The following is a 16,180-nucleotide window of genomic DNA, read 5'->3' on the forward strand; positions in this document are numbered from 1 at the left end:
TGTGCCTGCACACACTCCATATGGCTCTCCTCAGCACATCAGGAGATGTTAACAGGACCTTAGCTCAGCTCGGGTCTCTTTCCAGGGTGGAAGGGTCTCTGTTCCCGAGACATCCGCCAGGATTCTCTGTTCCAGTAACAGCACTAAATACCTCCATGTTTCACATTGTCTCTCTGGAGCCTTCTCTTGCGATTATGAAGCCTATTAAAATAAGAAGTTCATTATATCAAGATGAATATTTGGCACCCATAGGCCATGTTATAATGAGGTGAGACTTCTTTTCCTTTCAAAAGTGATAACTGTGTTTCAGCACACAGAGGCACGTTGTGTGCTGACCCAGAGTTCAGCAGCTCTGAGTCTGAGCCTCTGTTCTCTGGAAAGGCCAGGAGCTGAGCTGCTGAAGGAAATAGTGCAGCTCCATTTCCCAGGTGAGACATTCTCCCTCAAAGGGTGGAGGATTGGCCTAAGAAGTAGTAAAGTAAAAATTGCTTAATTTTGATTTGCCTTTTTCAGATAGGCAGATTTAAATGCCAGTTTGCCACAGAAGCAGCTGCTCTCTACTCCCTGTATATTTGCATATAAATGCAGAGCTGCTGCACCAGCCCCTCTTCACCCCAAGTTCTGCATGGAAGTGAAATGATGGTCTGCTGAGAGAGCACTGACAGTGTGTGATGGATTCCCATGTCACACTTCATTTGGGTGTGCTCGTTTTCTCTGATGAATCCAGTTTCCTTTGAAGCTCCCTTGAAATACAATAATGCTATATATGCTGAAAAGCTAAGTAAGGAGTTCCTTTCTGAAACTCAGCATCTGGCACTGGGATTCTGTTCAGCTCAAGGTGAACTCTCCTGGGAGCTGCATTTGTTCCTCTGCCATCGTTTGCTGCCAGGGGACAGCAGGACTTGCCAAGGCCAGCTCTGGGCACGGGGCACTAACCTTTGCCTGCTGTCAGTGGGGAGCAGTTCTGCTCCTCCAGAGCATTGCTGTTAACACCTGGCTTATTTCTTGCTTTAAGCCAGTCTGCAGGGGAGTCTGTTCTCTACTCATTTAGCTTTGTGTCCAAACCTGGCCTGTGTGACTGCTCCTGCAAGGCTGCACCAACCTGTGACCTTTACGTGGCACTTTGCTATTCCAGTGGGCATCCCCGAGATTTTGCAAACCTGAAGGTCTCTGTTTTAGGTATAAATAGGAACATGTCATTTGACTGAAGTAGAACTGGAGTTGGAGCCACTTAAATCATGAGCAAATTTGGCTTGAAAGATTAAATAAATGCGTAGCTTGCTAGTTTTGCCAACTGGAGCACATATTGACAAACAGTGAGCTCCTTTTTTTTTTGTCACTAATTAACTACTCTGGTAATTGGAGAATAAGAATTAAGATTGTGTTCTCACAATGATTTGCTTTCCTCATTGTGCCTGCTGGGAATGAGCAATTGCAGTCAGTTACGAACAGAGTCCATTGCAATTCCTTTCCTGTCACAACAGATGCTGCTGGGAAGGTACTTCAGTGAGGTTTCTACACCACTCTGGCTTCTCAGTTGCTAGCCTGATAGCATGAAAAATGCACCAGCATTAAGGAGAAACACACAAAAAAAAGTAAGAAAAAGATCAGTGAGTATCATCCTTATTAAATAACAGAAATATGGAGAACCCTCAGGAACACAGTAGGCGGTGATAATTTTTCCGGGGAGCAGTTTACAGAGTCATTGTTGATTTGGGACTTAGCTTATGTATGCCTAGGAAACATTTAATATTTGTAAACAACAGGGAGATGAGGAATTAGGTGCTAACATGCAATATGGCAATGCTGAAGTGCCTCTTTTCTGTAAGGCACGCTGAAGAAGGGACACTGAGTAAATCCTCTTTGCACTGAAATAACTGGGTGGGGGTCTGTTGGGTCACCCTCCAAAGTGCACAGGAAAGGCCTTTAAGTACAAAAAGTGAAATTCCATGGAAAAAGACTTTTTACAGGTAGGGAGGGGTTTGGGGCAATCAGATTTATTCAGTGGTATTTAAAAAAGGAGGACTGGCCATCACTGGGAGACTGGTCACACAGACACTAAATGAGAAATCAGCTGTGCACAGAAGAGGCCAAAGATTTCCCTTCTGATCAGAGCAGTCATCAATTATTACTGAAAATACGCTGGTTTTTAGCAAATTCTGCATTGCTGGGAAGAAAAAGAGGAAGAGAAAAGTGCAAACAGCAGAGCTGTCGAGACTCTTCTGGTCCTTCAGTCAGGCAAGTCTGGCAAAAACCCCCAGATCTGGGTGTTTCTCCTGGTTGTGGAGCTGCACAGTGAGACACCAGCAGTTACCCAGGAAAGCTGACATTGCATTTTCCAGGTTGCTTTATCTTGCTGTGTGCTCACACGTTGAGCTGTGCAGGTTGACAGGTGCTTACAGGAGAGGCTCACGTGGTCTCTGCTGAAGTTTCCCTAAATTGGGTCCTCCCTCTTACGCATTTAAATACTTACAAAATATAAGGTGAAAAAGCAGAACTTCTAAGCTTGCAGTGAGTAAAACAAGGCCAGCCATTCTGGGGTTTTATTTTCAAGCTTTGCTTATACAGACAGAATCATTGCATTTCTTAAGTGCCTCATGTACCTCTCTCGTGAATTATTCACAGACCCTGCAGAATGTCTTTGCCAAGCTGCCAGCTGCATAACTTGGACATTTTAGGTGCCACTTTGCAAAAACAATAAGTGAGAACTGGCAGGCTCTGACATGTCGTGGGTGCTGGACCTGCTCACAGTTACTCTTGCTCACCATCCTAACCCTTCGTGTCCACCACAGACTGATGTATTTTAATTACCCTCATCATTTTAGTGGTGGCACAGTGCCACCCTTAATTTCAGACCGTGATATGCTTGTTGTGCATTGAAATTTAACCATGGATAGTAATTAATTACTAGAGTTTTCCTGATTCCTGACTAAATGAAGATATGCAGCTCATCTTCACAGGGCAGCTGAGCCATCAGTCTGCCAACAAAAAAAAAATCATATTGGGATTTTTTTGGCATGATAATGCCATGCTTTTCTTTGGATGCAGAGACCAAGAACCACCTTGACAGGGCATGTGAGCTCTTCACTGCCTAGCCAAATTCCTATTTTGCATCCCTTAGACTTAACTAAGGAAACATAAGTGTCTCTGTTGAATTCTCATGTTCAGGAACTTGGGTTATGTTAATGCTATGGCTTCATTAATTACCCCATATCAATAAGAAAAGGCAGCTTTTAGCCTCCTAGCGTAAGAGAGGAGAAGAAATAGTAGTATCAAAGGAAAGCTTCAAAGACAGGCAGAGCTGTCTCTGGGGTAATTTCTGATCCCTGCATTCTCACCACTTCAAAGCTGGCTGTGTGTGTGTTTGGGTGAAAGGGGGGTTGAATCTGATTTCTCTAATAAGTGTTGGCACCGGACCTGTTTGATATGGGATGCAGGGAACATTCTGGTTTGTTATCGCCTTTGAAATCGCTCTGTGACCTTCAGAAAACGGCCTCTTGTTCCAGCTGCTGGGGCTGGGTGGGGAGAGGGGCACTGGGGAGAGAAAGCCCCTGTTTAATTCACATGCAGAGGATGCCCTGAAATTGTGCTTTCAGCAGTTTTTTAGTTACAAATGTGTGTCTTGATTGAAAGTGAAAAGTTGAAGAATAATAGACCTGTAACGATGCATTCTTTAATCTGCCTCTGCCTTAATCCTCGATTTCAGGAGGGAAAGGTGGGCACTCATTTAGGATGTATGCATGGAGCAGGGGCTAGTAGCATTTTCTTTCTTTCTTTTTTCTTTCTTCCGTTTTTAACATGGATAACATCACATCTGTAAGACAGACATTCATTACTTTTTCAGCTTTCCCATCTCCATGCCAGCTAATGAACATTCAGAACCTGTTGGACTCATCTTAAACCAGCATCTGAAGTGGACTTTTTTTTGAGCCTAACTAGAGAGGATCACATACTTGGTTTGATCACTGGAGATTAGCAAACCATCTGTACATTCCAATTACAGCAACTCTGCCGTCAAAGAAAAGCTGTAAATTACATTAAAACAGGGTTTTTTTAAAATATACATTAGTTTTTTATTTTCAAATGTAGGCCTTTCTAATCTGGAAGTGCAGTGCTGCCTTCCCAGCAGGCACAGGTGGGATAATAAATCAAGCCTGGATCCAAGTCTGCTGCACCCTGAGTGCCGGTGTTCACAGAGGTTCCTGAGCTCACCCCAAGAGCCAGGAAATGTTACAAGGTTTGCAGGGAGGTGCCTCAGGGTACTTGTGTCTCCATCCACCCTGGAGAAGGCATTGAGCCATCAGCTGCCTTTTGTCTCACGGCAAGGTCAGCGGTGCTGAGCCGTGAAGCATCGATCCTGGAGTGGCTTTTGAAGTTTTAGCATCACGTCCTGTCCACACTGAGCACTGGGGACTCAGGAGTCACTGCTGGGCAGGACTGGGGCATGAGCCACTTCACACTGCTGCACCTGAAAGAAGGAGAGCTTTTAGCATTCTGACCATTTTTAGCATGGTGAATTAATCACTTGGACTCAGCATCCTTCCCCCTCGCTTCCCTCACCTCCCTCTAATGTGTTTTACTCACTTCACATGACTTCCTTCATTTCAGACTCTTTTTGTGCCTTTGAAGAGTCTTGTACTGTCAGTTGGAATGTATGGGCACCTCAGGCAGAACTGGAAGAATCAGTTGTACCAGAAAAAGAGAGAGCCCCCCTTGTGAGAACACGTGTGTCCAGCCATGGTATAGGCACTCGAGGAGCTAGCCCTGCTTCAGAAATTCACTCAGAAGTTCTTCTGTCTAGACCAAGCTTCCTGAGATTAATGCTTTATCAAACACCTTTCCTGTGACAAGTTCTGTGCAAACAGAATTGTTGAGTACACTGGGATCTGTTTTAAAAAAGTGATTTGCAAGTCTGGGATTGATGGAAGCTCCTCTTGTTTTTCCCTGCTGCTTTTCCTTGGCAGAGTCTGAGATGTTCCACGGGACTGGCTAAGAGAGCATTAATGTGTCAGTAGGAATTGTTAAACACCAGAGCCACTGGGCTAATAAATCTTAAATTTCAGTTTTGTACTTTTAGCCTGTATGTAACTGAGCACACGTTTAAGTCATGGATGTATGCAGTTATCTACAACCTTATATCTCTCTTAGTGTGATTTTTGTCTGCAAATGTAAATTTGCAGTTTCCTGAGGGATGTTTTATTTAGCCCCAGTAGACCCAAAGCTTTGGTTTAATTCAGCTAAATGCTCTTTGTGTCGTTTGTAACTGAATCACTTATTCAACACAAGACAAGCATAAACTTAATAAAAATGCCCTCATTTTAGAAACACACTCAAGCTGATGAATATTTGCATAGATCAGCCACAACCCCATACAAATGAAGACTTTGCTTTTTTAAAGAGAACTCATTAATTCAACAGGTCTTGTATGTATAATTTTTTTATTGAAACTGCGCTGAACTATGCTCATTCTTCATTGCAATACAAAGGAAATCTTATGTTATTAATTCCCTTTCTTGGATTGCAACAGGTAAGGGCAAGGGGTCAAAAGAGTGAACTCAGAGATGTGTCTTTGTTGATCCATTTTCTCTCCAAAGCTGCTTCTTTATCCGTAGTAATATATTACTTTTTTTTCCCCTACTGTAGCTTGACATATGGTCTAAATCCAACTATCAAGTTTTTCAGAAGGTAAGTCTCACATCATTTCTCTCTACCTAAGGCTCATATGTGGAATTGATTTTAAATATCTGGGCCCTTATGTTAAATAATTCAGAATTTATTCTTTGTCATCACAACTTGCAAATAGCAAACAATAATCTGTAATGATGGAAAACTGTGAGTAGAAAAGAAGATCACTTCTGGTGTTATTTAATTTGGATTTATTTCCCATCACAGTTCCAGTCCATGGTTTGGAATAGGAAATCAGAGATTATACTACACTAGTCTTAAAATTTCATGAGAAATCTTTGAGCATTCCCTTCTTGAGTTTAAATCTTTTGGGGGAGAAAAGACTATTTCAGGTTCATTTGGATTTTGCTTTGTTGTTTTCATTGGGGTTGGTTGCCTCACATTCCTGAGTTTAATTAATCAGTGGAACCCCCTTTCCAAAATGAGTTTGGAAATATTTTCCATGACATTATTTTTGCCTGCCCCTCTTCCCACGATGGCGTAAGCAAGAGGAGGGACTTACTGGAATGAATGTTGTGCCATAAAGTGAGAGCAGAGCGATGAGAGAATGGCAGCAATAAAAATAAAACTGCTAAGAAGGTTAAAGTGCATTTTAGAAAGATCTATATCTTGCTATTTTCAAGGAAGGGAAGATTTCTCTTTGAAGGCCTCTTGTCAGAATGCTGTAAGTTCAGATTGATCCAAGTTTAAATTCCAGTTTCCCTACCCTCAAGCCCCAGTTCAAGGAGCTGGAGCCTCCAGCTGCTGCTCTGGCTCCTTTCATCCTCGCTTGGAGTTTGTGAAGCAAATGGGGGTCAGGGACTCGAAAGGGCTTAAAAACAGGGGTCAAAACTCTGGCACCTTGGCTGTGTTTGTGCAGCTCCCTTCCAAGATTTCAGAGGCAGTCAGGAGGAGAGGTGGTTGACCTGGGATATTGCCCTGCTGCAGATCAAAGGACAGCTTTTGGGGAGCTTGGTTGCTCTCCCTTCTCTGCCCGGCATTAAAGCGAATTTTTGCTGCGGTTGATTCTTTACCCCGGAGATTAGTGGTTTAAATATTCTTTCTATTTTAGCATCAAGTAGGGTAATAGAGCAGGAAGTAAAACAGCATTTGTTTATCAGCCTGCTTTAAAGTGATTTTTGCAGTGGAATAAATGTAAGGTTCTGGAATGACCTGCATCATCTCAATTTCCCAATGTGTGCGTTTGGTTGTACACTCACTTGGGCATAAGTTTGTCCTCCTGGATGTTTTGGTTTAGAATAACTTGAAAGGGTAAAATCATATTGCTGAAATTTGTGTTAAATGGTAATAAATAATCAGGTTTTGATGATATAATTGTCTATAGCAAGATAACAGAGTTCAGTAAATGTCCAGTTTGCTTAGATGTCCATGTTAAAGACTCAGGGTGAATAAAGAAGTGGAATCAATTTCCTTTCATGTCCAGGTGATGTTTTCAGAGCAGAAGCTGGAAGAGATCAGTGAGAAAACATAAAATACCCCTCTTCCTACTGCCTCTATGGCTGCAGCTTGGATAAATGAGAATCTTTGTTCTCTTCCCAAATTCATTTTGTCCAGTTTTCTCTTGATAAATACCAAATTAGTAATATTTACCAAAAAATAAAAACCAATCCAGAAAGACCTCAGGGAAAGGGTGTTCTGTAACCAGTCTGTGGGGGATTTTTATAGTAGTTTTATAGATTTTGTTGCTGGCTCTGTCACTGTGTTACCTTGGACAGCTTCACCTCTCTTTGGCTGAGTTTCTCCTCCCTCAGGCTGGGGTAATATTTGCTGACTTGACAGGAGCTCTCACTGAATTGGTTGCATAGAGCTCTCAGATTCTTGCCTGAGAAATGTGATAAAAATGCAAGGTGATGGCACCTTCTAATCAATAGGTGGTGTAGATTGAGCTGATAGTCGAAGAAGTTAAGGCTGGGACCTGTGTCAAGTTTTCAAACAGGTGATAGAAAGTGCTGTGGTTCAGCATAGTAAATTCTCTGTGGTGCAGTGCTTGGTTTGATTTCCTCTTTATTCTCTAAAGCTGCACTTGTGTCTCTTTGTAATACCCAGGAGTAGTGATTTAGGAATAGCAAAATGAAGGAAATATATAAAATAGTGTTACAGAAACTATTACACTCTGTTACCAGGGTAGGATCTGTACTGCAGGATTTTCTGAACAAATGTTTTCATGCCACTAAAAAAAACATGAGTAAATGTGTCAGAGCACATCTGAATGTTCTTGAAATGTGTTTCTCATGGCAGTCACCAGTATGGCAATGTGGAAGAAGGAAAAATAGGGATGAGTAACTGCTGCCCCCATGGAGGAGGCTGGGCAGCCCTTTCTGCTGCCTTTAAATGTACAATCCATCACCCCTCTGAAGGACAGGGCTGATCCTCTTTAAAACCCCAACCAAGTGCCGAAAATCTCTCTTCAGTGATAATACAGCAACATCTGGAGCTCCCCAGATCCCTGCCTGGGGGAGCTGCAGTCCTGTCAAATCCTCACAGGTTTGCAGCACGACTTTCTAGGTTAAGGACCTCTGATCTTCAATCCAACCCTGTCAAACCAAGCTAAATTTGTCCTTTTTTGTTTGCAAACATTGGCTGTGTCAGCAAGGCTTTTCTCTCTCCTCCTTATTAGGCAGGTACCTGAGTGTGTGTGATTTGGTGGGGGCCAGCTCCTGGAGGGCCCATTACTGTTCCAGTGTGCAGTCATTTTCCCAGTTCCCTGGAGACTTCCTGAATCTGGTCCTGGGGTGAGCAATCCTTACAGGCACTGAATGCACCAGCAGGGTTAGAGCCAGAGAATGGAGCTGGGAAATGAGAGAGGGGAATGCTGAAAGGGCAGAAACACAAGGAGCAAAGAAAAGGTTTTTCAGGCTTCCATGTTGGTGTGACATTTAAACTCCACAGGAGCAGCAAATGTTTTCATTTTAAACCTCCTAATTTTAACACCTCGTGCCTCTTGATCCACTAAAGCAAGAGGAGGAATAAAACAGGAAATAAGGAAAGATTTTGAGGCTTAAATCCTGGCGTACATGAAGGCTGCATAATTCCAGTCATTGTGCAGAGGGTTCAAAATTCTAATTGTAAAGAATGGTACAATGTTCATAACTTTGCATTCAAAAAAGGAGGGAAGAATTTTGGAGCTGCTGTGAGTGAATCAAACTGGGAGATGGTGTCAAACAGCTGCTCAGTTAAGAGCAGCATAGCTGGTGTTGCTGGGTACTGTGATGAGGTTGGCTGTTTAAGTCATATGCAGAGCCTTTAAACCCATATATTTCATTCTGATCTCAGAGTCCCATCCTTATTTTCACCTAAGCATTCTCACCAGTTCTAGCAATGCCACAAACTGGTCATGATTTTGCTTGATCTGCTTCTCCCCAAAGCAGATTTTCACCAGAACTTTGAGAAGCTGTTTGTGAGCCGTGTGATCCCAAAGTGATGGCATTTTCACCACCACAAGGGCACATAAGTATTGTAATGTATGAAGATGTATTCTTGTCAATAATCTCAGAGTGAGATCACATGCAGGATGAATGCATGCATGAGACAAAGTGTGGGCTGTGCTGCAGCTGCTGCTCAAGGAGAGGAGCTGGGCTGCTCCAGGGTCACCTGGGCAGGATCAGCCCCTGGCTCTCTTCAGAGACCTCCTTGAGTGAAAGAAAACCTCTGTGACCCAGTCCAAATAAGCAGAACAAGCAAAATAATAACTGAACACTGTGAGCTCTGAAAACAACTGATAAATCCTGTGGTTTCAGAGGAGTGTGGTGTGTTTTCCTGAACTGGGAGTGGGGAAGGGTGTGGAAGGATTTGTGTGAGTTCCTCAGTGCCTGTTCCATCCATCATCCTGCCCAGCACCTCTCAGGCACCACATTCTGTGCTCCACATTCCCTCCAGAGAGACTCAGATGTGTTCCTGGAGAGAAGATTGAGTAATGGGGATCCTTGGGAATGAACAAAGGCATTCGTGCAGTTTTCCACGCTGTAAAAGATCTAAACACTAATAAAATAACTTCCTTTTTTTCCTTTCCCTTAGTGCTGTGATCAGCCTTCAGAGCTCACTGCTACAGGCTGCTGTTAAGGCCATGAACTTACAAGGGTTTGGGGAAAAAAAAAAACCTAAAAACCTTCCAGGGGATTTAAAGAATCCCTTTATATTAGATGGAGTTGTCAGTGCCTTGCTTGAGGGAATAAACCAGTAAGTGGCAAGGAAAGTTGTGGCTCTTAAAGGGAGTTCTGCACTTACTTTTGAGAAGGATATTTCCTGGCAGTGAGATAGAATACATGGGGAGAGAGAGAGCTTTTATAATTCAGTCATGTGATGGTTTTTATTAGGCCAGGTGTAGCTTCATTCACCTGGTCTGTGGTGGAGCAAAGCTGTGCCTTAGGTCTTTGCTTTTGTGCTGCTTACCCCACTTACAGGAAGCACTTGCTCAGCCTTCTCCCCCTGTAAATTGTATAATTATTTTTTTTTAATGGATTTTCCAGCTTTGGGAATGCTGTATGACTAACCAGTGTCATCAAAGCCCAATAAAGCCATTTTTGGATGTGTCACCTTTGGAAAACTCAGTACTGTTCAGTACTGCATTACAACTCTTCCTTTGAAAAATTGAGATTTTTGCCAAATTTGCTTTTTCCATGTCACTGAAGTCTCTTTTCCTCAGTCTCCAAGTGCTTAGTTAAGCAATGCCTATTTTATTTAGCAGAATTTTGCTGCAGGAGATTGCCTTGTTTTTCCTTTTTTTTTTAGACAAGAAACACAAGTGCTTTTCAATAGATGAATTGTGAAATATTGAGCTCTTCTGCAAGATATCTTGAAAATCCATTTCAAGGTCCAGAGCAGAGCTATCCCAATCGATGTGTGCTCCCCTGAATATGTTTCCCTATTAAAAAAAAAAAAAAAAAAAAAAAAAAAAAAAAAAAAAAGTAGAGAAATTAGAAAGTGACTGATAACTTAGCAGTAGGTAAGGCACAACGATAAAAGCGGAGTTAATAAAATAAAACCCTGAGATGTACAAAATATCATCCTACACCCAGAATAAATTAGTTTCTGATTCCAGCTTGGCTGGAAGAAAAAGTGTGTCCCTTAAGTGAGCTGGCACATCCACAGTTTGTTTTGCTTTGCTTTGGTGTGAAATTGTATTGCCATTAGGAAAGCTGGGTATTGATCTTTTGGGATTTTTTTCTTTTCCCCTTCCTCTTTTTTTTCCTTTTTCCTCTTCTTTTTTAATCTTGGTCAGTTTGTGTTTTCTCTCATCATCTCCTTTATCTTGAGGGGGTTAAATTCTCCCTCACTCCCATGCCCTGGGCAGTTTATCCGTGGCCCAGCTCTTTTCTGTTTGACATCACGATCTTTGCTGGGTTGGGAAGGGGAGGGGAGTCATTCCTTTACTTTTCTTCCTCAAATTTGACACCCACTTTGATCTTTTTTAGCTATCAGCTCTTGCTTAGGGTAGAAATCTGCCTTCTTTTCGTGCAGAAGGCATTATTAGTGTTCCAGCAATGCTGGGATGGCTTTCATCTCCCCAAGGAATCTCATTATCTTTACATTACAATAGCAACAGCATATGGGCAACTTTGCCAAAGTGGCCAGTCAATTTAAATTTGTTAATAGCAGTATTTTTTAAGCAACTTCTTTTGGTGCCAAGAGAAAACAACTTTGTTGTTCAGGAAGGAAAAAAAAAACAAAAAAAAAACAAACCACAGTTTGTTAGAAGTAGAAATACAGCAGAAGGAGAACGGCTGCTCATAAATATCTTCAGAACTTCCCATTCTTTGACATGTATGCTACTATCCTATAAAAGCACCATCTCAAAAAAAAATTCAGATTGCTGGTGGGGCTCGGGTTGGCTTCTGAGCACTGCATGAGATGTGTTTAAAAGAAATGGCTGGTTTGAGTTGTGCTGTGCTATTAATGCACAGTTCATCACTTTATTTCTCATATTTTATTTTTACATGGTAACACAGAAATGGCTAAAACGGGCCGAGGTCCATTTTGTGAATATTTTTGCAAACTCACCAGAATGTGCAAAGTCCGGAAAGTTTTTCCTTCCAAATGTCAGAATCACATGTGAGTCCCTGCTCAGGCTGACAGAGCTGGGTGTGTGAGAATGATGGGGAGCACATCCTGTGTCTGAAATAGCAGGAGAACTCAGAACTGGATTCAGACAGACTGATGTGATGGAGAGCTCTGTGGAGGAAGTTTGTGTGGTGTGAATGAGAGGCTGGCTGTACATGGATTTATTCAGGAATATATCTTTGGCAAAACCACCTCCCTGAATAGCTCCAAGCACGAGCCTCTCTTTTCTCCAGTGAAACTTGGAGTGCTCCAGCTCCCATTGCTGAATTGGACTTAACTTGGAACAACTGGAGTTAGCTGGGAATAGCAGTGGGAATTTCAGTTCTCACTTCCTATTATTCAAACTTTGCTAGTTTGTAGACTGGCCCTGGGAAGAGCTCCACTCCCCTGTGCCAGAACGGGAAAATACAATTTAATCACTCTCTATAAAGTCATGGATTTTGTTGGAAGCTTTCACATTACTGATGAGGACCACTGAGATTCATGAGTTGAAATGTGTGAAAGAGCTCTCTTGTGGTTGTGTTGTTGTTTTGAATTCTTTATTGTCCAGCCTAAAGAGTTTTTCCAATAATTCCTTGCATTCAGCCTGGAATTTCTAAGAAGCAGTAAGCTGTTGACTGTGCTGATTACAGCTGACAGGCTGAATATTGCTAGAAAATTGTATCATAACTGTCAGAAACTGCCCCTTCCAGAATAATTTTTAATTTTTTTAAAAAATTATTTAATTATTTAATTTAATTTTTTTAAAAAATCTGTCAGCATTGGTTAGTTTTCCTGATTTTTCTTTAATTATTCTTGTTATTATAAATACACATTTTATATGTATTGTGTCCATGTGCAATTCCCAGATGTATGATCTTGTTATGGCTCTGTCTGGGAAATTAAAAAGCTTTTTATCAGAAATCTTTTAGTAATGCAAGTATTTGTAAACCATAATCATATTAATTGATTCCTGATGTCAGAGGAAATGAAACTGAGTAATCCTTGTACTCCCTGGTTTGCTACCTCCCCGTGGAATTCTTAGTTTTCCTGCAGGCTAACACTGCTTTGTGTGAAATGGGGAGTGAATAAAGGTATTTTCTTTCTCCTTTGCTCTGATGCAGGTGACAGATCATGCAACCACTGCCCTGCTGCACTACCAGCTGCCCCAGATGCCAGATGTGGTGGTCAGGTCGTTCATGGTAAGTGTGTTGGAAAACACCTTTTTCCAGCCCGATTTGAGTGTGTTTGCAGTGATTGACATCGGGCAGTTGGAATTTCCCCAGTTCAAACTAGCTGGAGACTCTGCTTCTTTGTGTCTCCTTCCTGGACAGCAATGAAGAGCCCATCCCCATTTCCCTGGGGGAATTGGTGTTGGAAAACTGAGCTGGGAATGGCTCTTCTGTCCAGGTCTCAATATTGGCCTGATGATTCCTGTCTGCAAAGGTCTGGGTCATCTGTCAGAACAGGAGGAAAAACCCCCTCAACCAAGCTCTGTCCTCTGGCCCAGCCCTTTGACAGCTCCTACTGTGCAAGTTTGAATGTACCAAATCTGCTGCACTGGAAGTTCCTGGTAAGAAGAAATTGAAATTCTCAGTATTAGTAATCCAGCTGAGGCAGCTTGCCCAGTATGGGAGGTGATGGGCATTATTTACAGGAGGTTCCATTTTGCTGTATCCAAACTTTGTTCCTGTGGAACTGTGTGTACTCACCCAGCTCAGCAGCAGGTGTTTGGAGAAGCAAGGAAATCCTGGAGTATTCAGATCTTCTCTTACTGAATAAAATTAATCCAATACAATTCTACCTTGATATACAGATTTATGTTTATCCCCTTTAATTCTTTTTGTATTTAGAATCCTATTTGTGAAATAAACTTGCATAAGAAGCAGCCGTGTTAATCAGAGGGTGAATACAAGGAATTAAGATTCAGAATTCCTTCTACCAGGATGAATTTTGGCAGTAGAGGCTCTTGCTGTTCTCTCTGCTACAGTCAGAGGAGGATTTGGGGAGAGATTTTCTTCACAATTCAGGCTTTTTACTCCCATTTCCTTCCTTTATGTTGCCCCTTCACCTGGAGCAATGCAGCTGAGACCTTGGGAAACATAAATCTCATTTTGCCATTCACTGTCTTTAGGAGTGTTCAGCACCAGTTCTTTTACATCCTTAATTTCCAGTGTGTAATTTCAGAGCAGTCAGGCTCTCCTCCCTGCTGTGCTGGATTGGTTATTTAATAAGAAGGCCACTAAGATGAGAGATTTGCAAAGTGTATCTTAAAATAATAGGTTTTGAAAGGTGAAAGCAACCATTACTGGTCAGATCCATGTTCAACATGGTCCTGAAAATGAATGTTGAGTTGAACAAGTGCTTTGTGTGAGCCAAGGCCCTGCTGTATTGATCAGAGAAAACACCAAAGCTTCCAACAAAGCAAAACCAGCACAAGTGTCAATATGTTGGGCCTTTCAGCTGTCACTTGTGCAATCCACATGACAGGATCTTCTGGAGCCCTAATTTTCTGATGGGAATGTTCCTTTCTTTTCTGTCAACACACGTCTCAAGTGCACAATTTAACTTCATTTACCTATTTTTGTATTATGGCTCAGAAAATTCAATTTCTCGATAGTGCAAGCAAAGCCCATCCAAGCTGAAGTAAATAACAGCAATTTACTTGTAGAGTTGTGTTGCCCTTGTCCCCATATTTACTGCTCAACCCAGACAAGATCTAGCTCTTCTGGAGGAGAGTTATTGACAGCCCAAGGTTTGGTTGCTATAGAGAAGACTCTGATGAAGATGGAAGGATTTGTTTCAATAAACTCAGCTGACCTCTTCTTTAGAGAACAATTTTCTCTTATCGATGTAATTCAATAGGACTTTAAATGACAAGATTCATGTGCATCCTTCACAGTATAAATCTGCTGGTCTAGGGCTTTTTTAGCTGTATCTCCTTGAGTGGGGAATTGGGTTATGCAATGCTCATTGCTGCCTGTGATGATGGGAACAACCCATTTCAGAGGCAGGAACTTTGTGAAGGAACATCTGAACTTACCCTGTGTTAAAAGGCACTACTGGCCTTTTATTTATATGTATGTGTGTAGTCATCAGTGTAATCAGGTTTAAAATGGCTCAGTGTTTTTATGAGCAGTGAGTATTGATCCTAAAATCGCATTAGAGAGGAAGTTCATTAGCTGGATGTGGGAGTCCTTCTGTCTTCAGCTCTGGAGAGCCCAGCCTGCAGTGGGAGTGCAGCAGGGGCTGATAGATGGTCATGGCAAGAGACAAACCAATACTCAGCTGGAGAAGGCACCACCAGGAGGAACAGTTATATCCCAGTAAAAATAGAAGGCGTTGCAGCACTCGCCTCCCCTCGCAATTCTGGAGCTGCAAATGCCTCCTGCTCACAGGGCAGGAATTTCTATTAACAAATTTGCTTAAGTGACTAAAAAAGCAAGAGATGATTAATAAAGTGGGAGTTCAGCTCTACAGTGACCTTGTAATCTTCAGTGTGCTTGTGTTTATAAAATCACCCTGCACTTCACTGGGGCCTGGCCAAAGCACATCCTCTGTCCTTGCTGCTCCTGTTTGACAAGAGTAATGACAAAGGGGAGCATCCATATCCAGTTTTCTTTAATTTCTCTCCCTTTTCCTTTTAGACCTGGTTAAGGAGTTACATAAAGCTGTTCCAGGCTCCGTGCCAGCGCTGTGGGAAGTTCCTGCAGGATGGCCTGCCACCCACGTGGAGGGACTTCCGAACCCTCGAGGCTTTCCACGACACCTGCAGGCAGTAGGAGCCCAGAGCAGTCAGCACTGGGGGCTTTGGGACAGCACTGACAGCTCCACTTCTGAACCTCCCTGTCCTAAGCAGTGAGGTGGCACTGAAACATTTGACTCTGGAACAGCCATCTGCGAGGCACATGTGAGACTGGTAGATCTTGGAGGAGAAGCTGTGTGTGATCTGAAATGATCTGCCTGGGAAGATCTGGCAGTAATTGTCATTACTCCAAAATTTAATGAAAATGTCCATTGTACAGTTTGCGTTTTGTGACAGAATTTGCAATGCTGAGGACTTTTATAAGCTTGAAATAAATTTTGTATTCTCAAAATCTGTGCTGTTTGTTTCGTTATTTGGTCAGCAAAACCTTTGGGTTTGGTGTGTGGATTTTTCAGTGCTGCTCTTTTCTTTAGGAAAACTGGAAACATTTAAACATGCTGAAATGTTGGGGAGGGGAATTGTTGCAAGGCTGCTTATCTCAGTGCTGGGATATTTTTGTGGGAGAGGAGATTATGGCGTTGATTAAACACGGAATTTCAAAGGCATGTGACAGCTTGGAAGATGCAGTGTAAGTTTCTTAGGTGGGGGGGAAACAGATGTTTCCCTTTACTGAAATTGTAATGAGAAATGTTAACAAAATCTGCATGTATTAAGTGGTTAGGAAACGCGTGATGAGCAGTGACAGTCGTGTTC

General features: G+C 42.2%; 1 protein-coding gene across 3 annotated transcripts in view; it reads left to right on the plus strand.

The window, feature by feature from the left end:
* The window catches only part of MED27 (mediator complex subunit 27), an 83,547-nt gene extending 67,729 nt beyond the window's left edge, over positions 1–15,818 (plus strand). For 2 of the 3 annotated variants that reach the window (XM_053996799.1, XM_053996798.1), the window contains 3 exons: positions 5,644–5,685; positions 12,846–12,923; positions 15,369–15,818. In XM_053996799.1, the coding sequence (XP_053852774.1) occupies positions 5,644–5,685; positions 12,846–12,923; positions 15,369–15,503 (255 nt within the window). In that variant the 3' untranslated portion in view covers positions 15,504–15,818. The remainder of the gene's footprint in view (positions 1–5,643; positions 5,686–12,845; positions 12,924–15,368) is intronic. The other variant, XM_053996797.1, reaches the window with a different exon arrangement.
* Positions 15,819–16,180: the final 362 nt, after the last annotated feature.

Source organism: Vidua macroura, chromosome 21 (genome assembly GCF_024509145.1).
Source record: "Vidua macroura isolate BioBank_ID:100142 chromosome 21, ASM2450914v1, whole genome shotgun sequence".
Taxonomy (NCBI): Eukaryota; Metazoa; Chordata; class Aves; order Passeriformes; family Viduidae; genus Vidua; species Vidua macroura.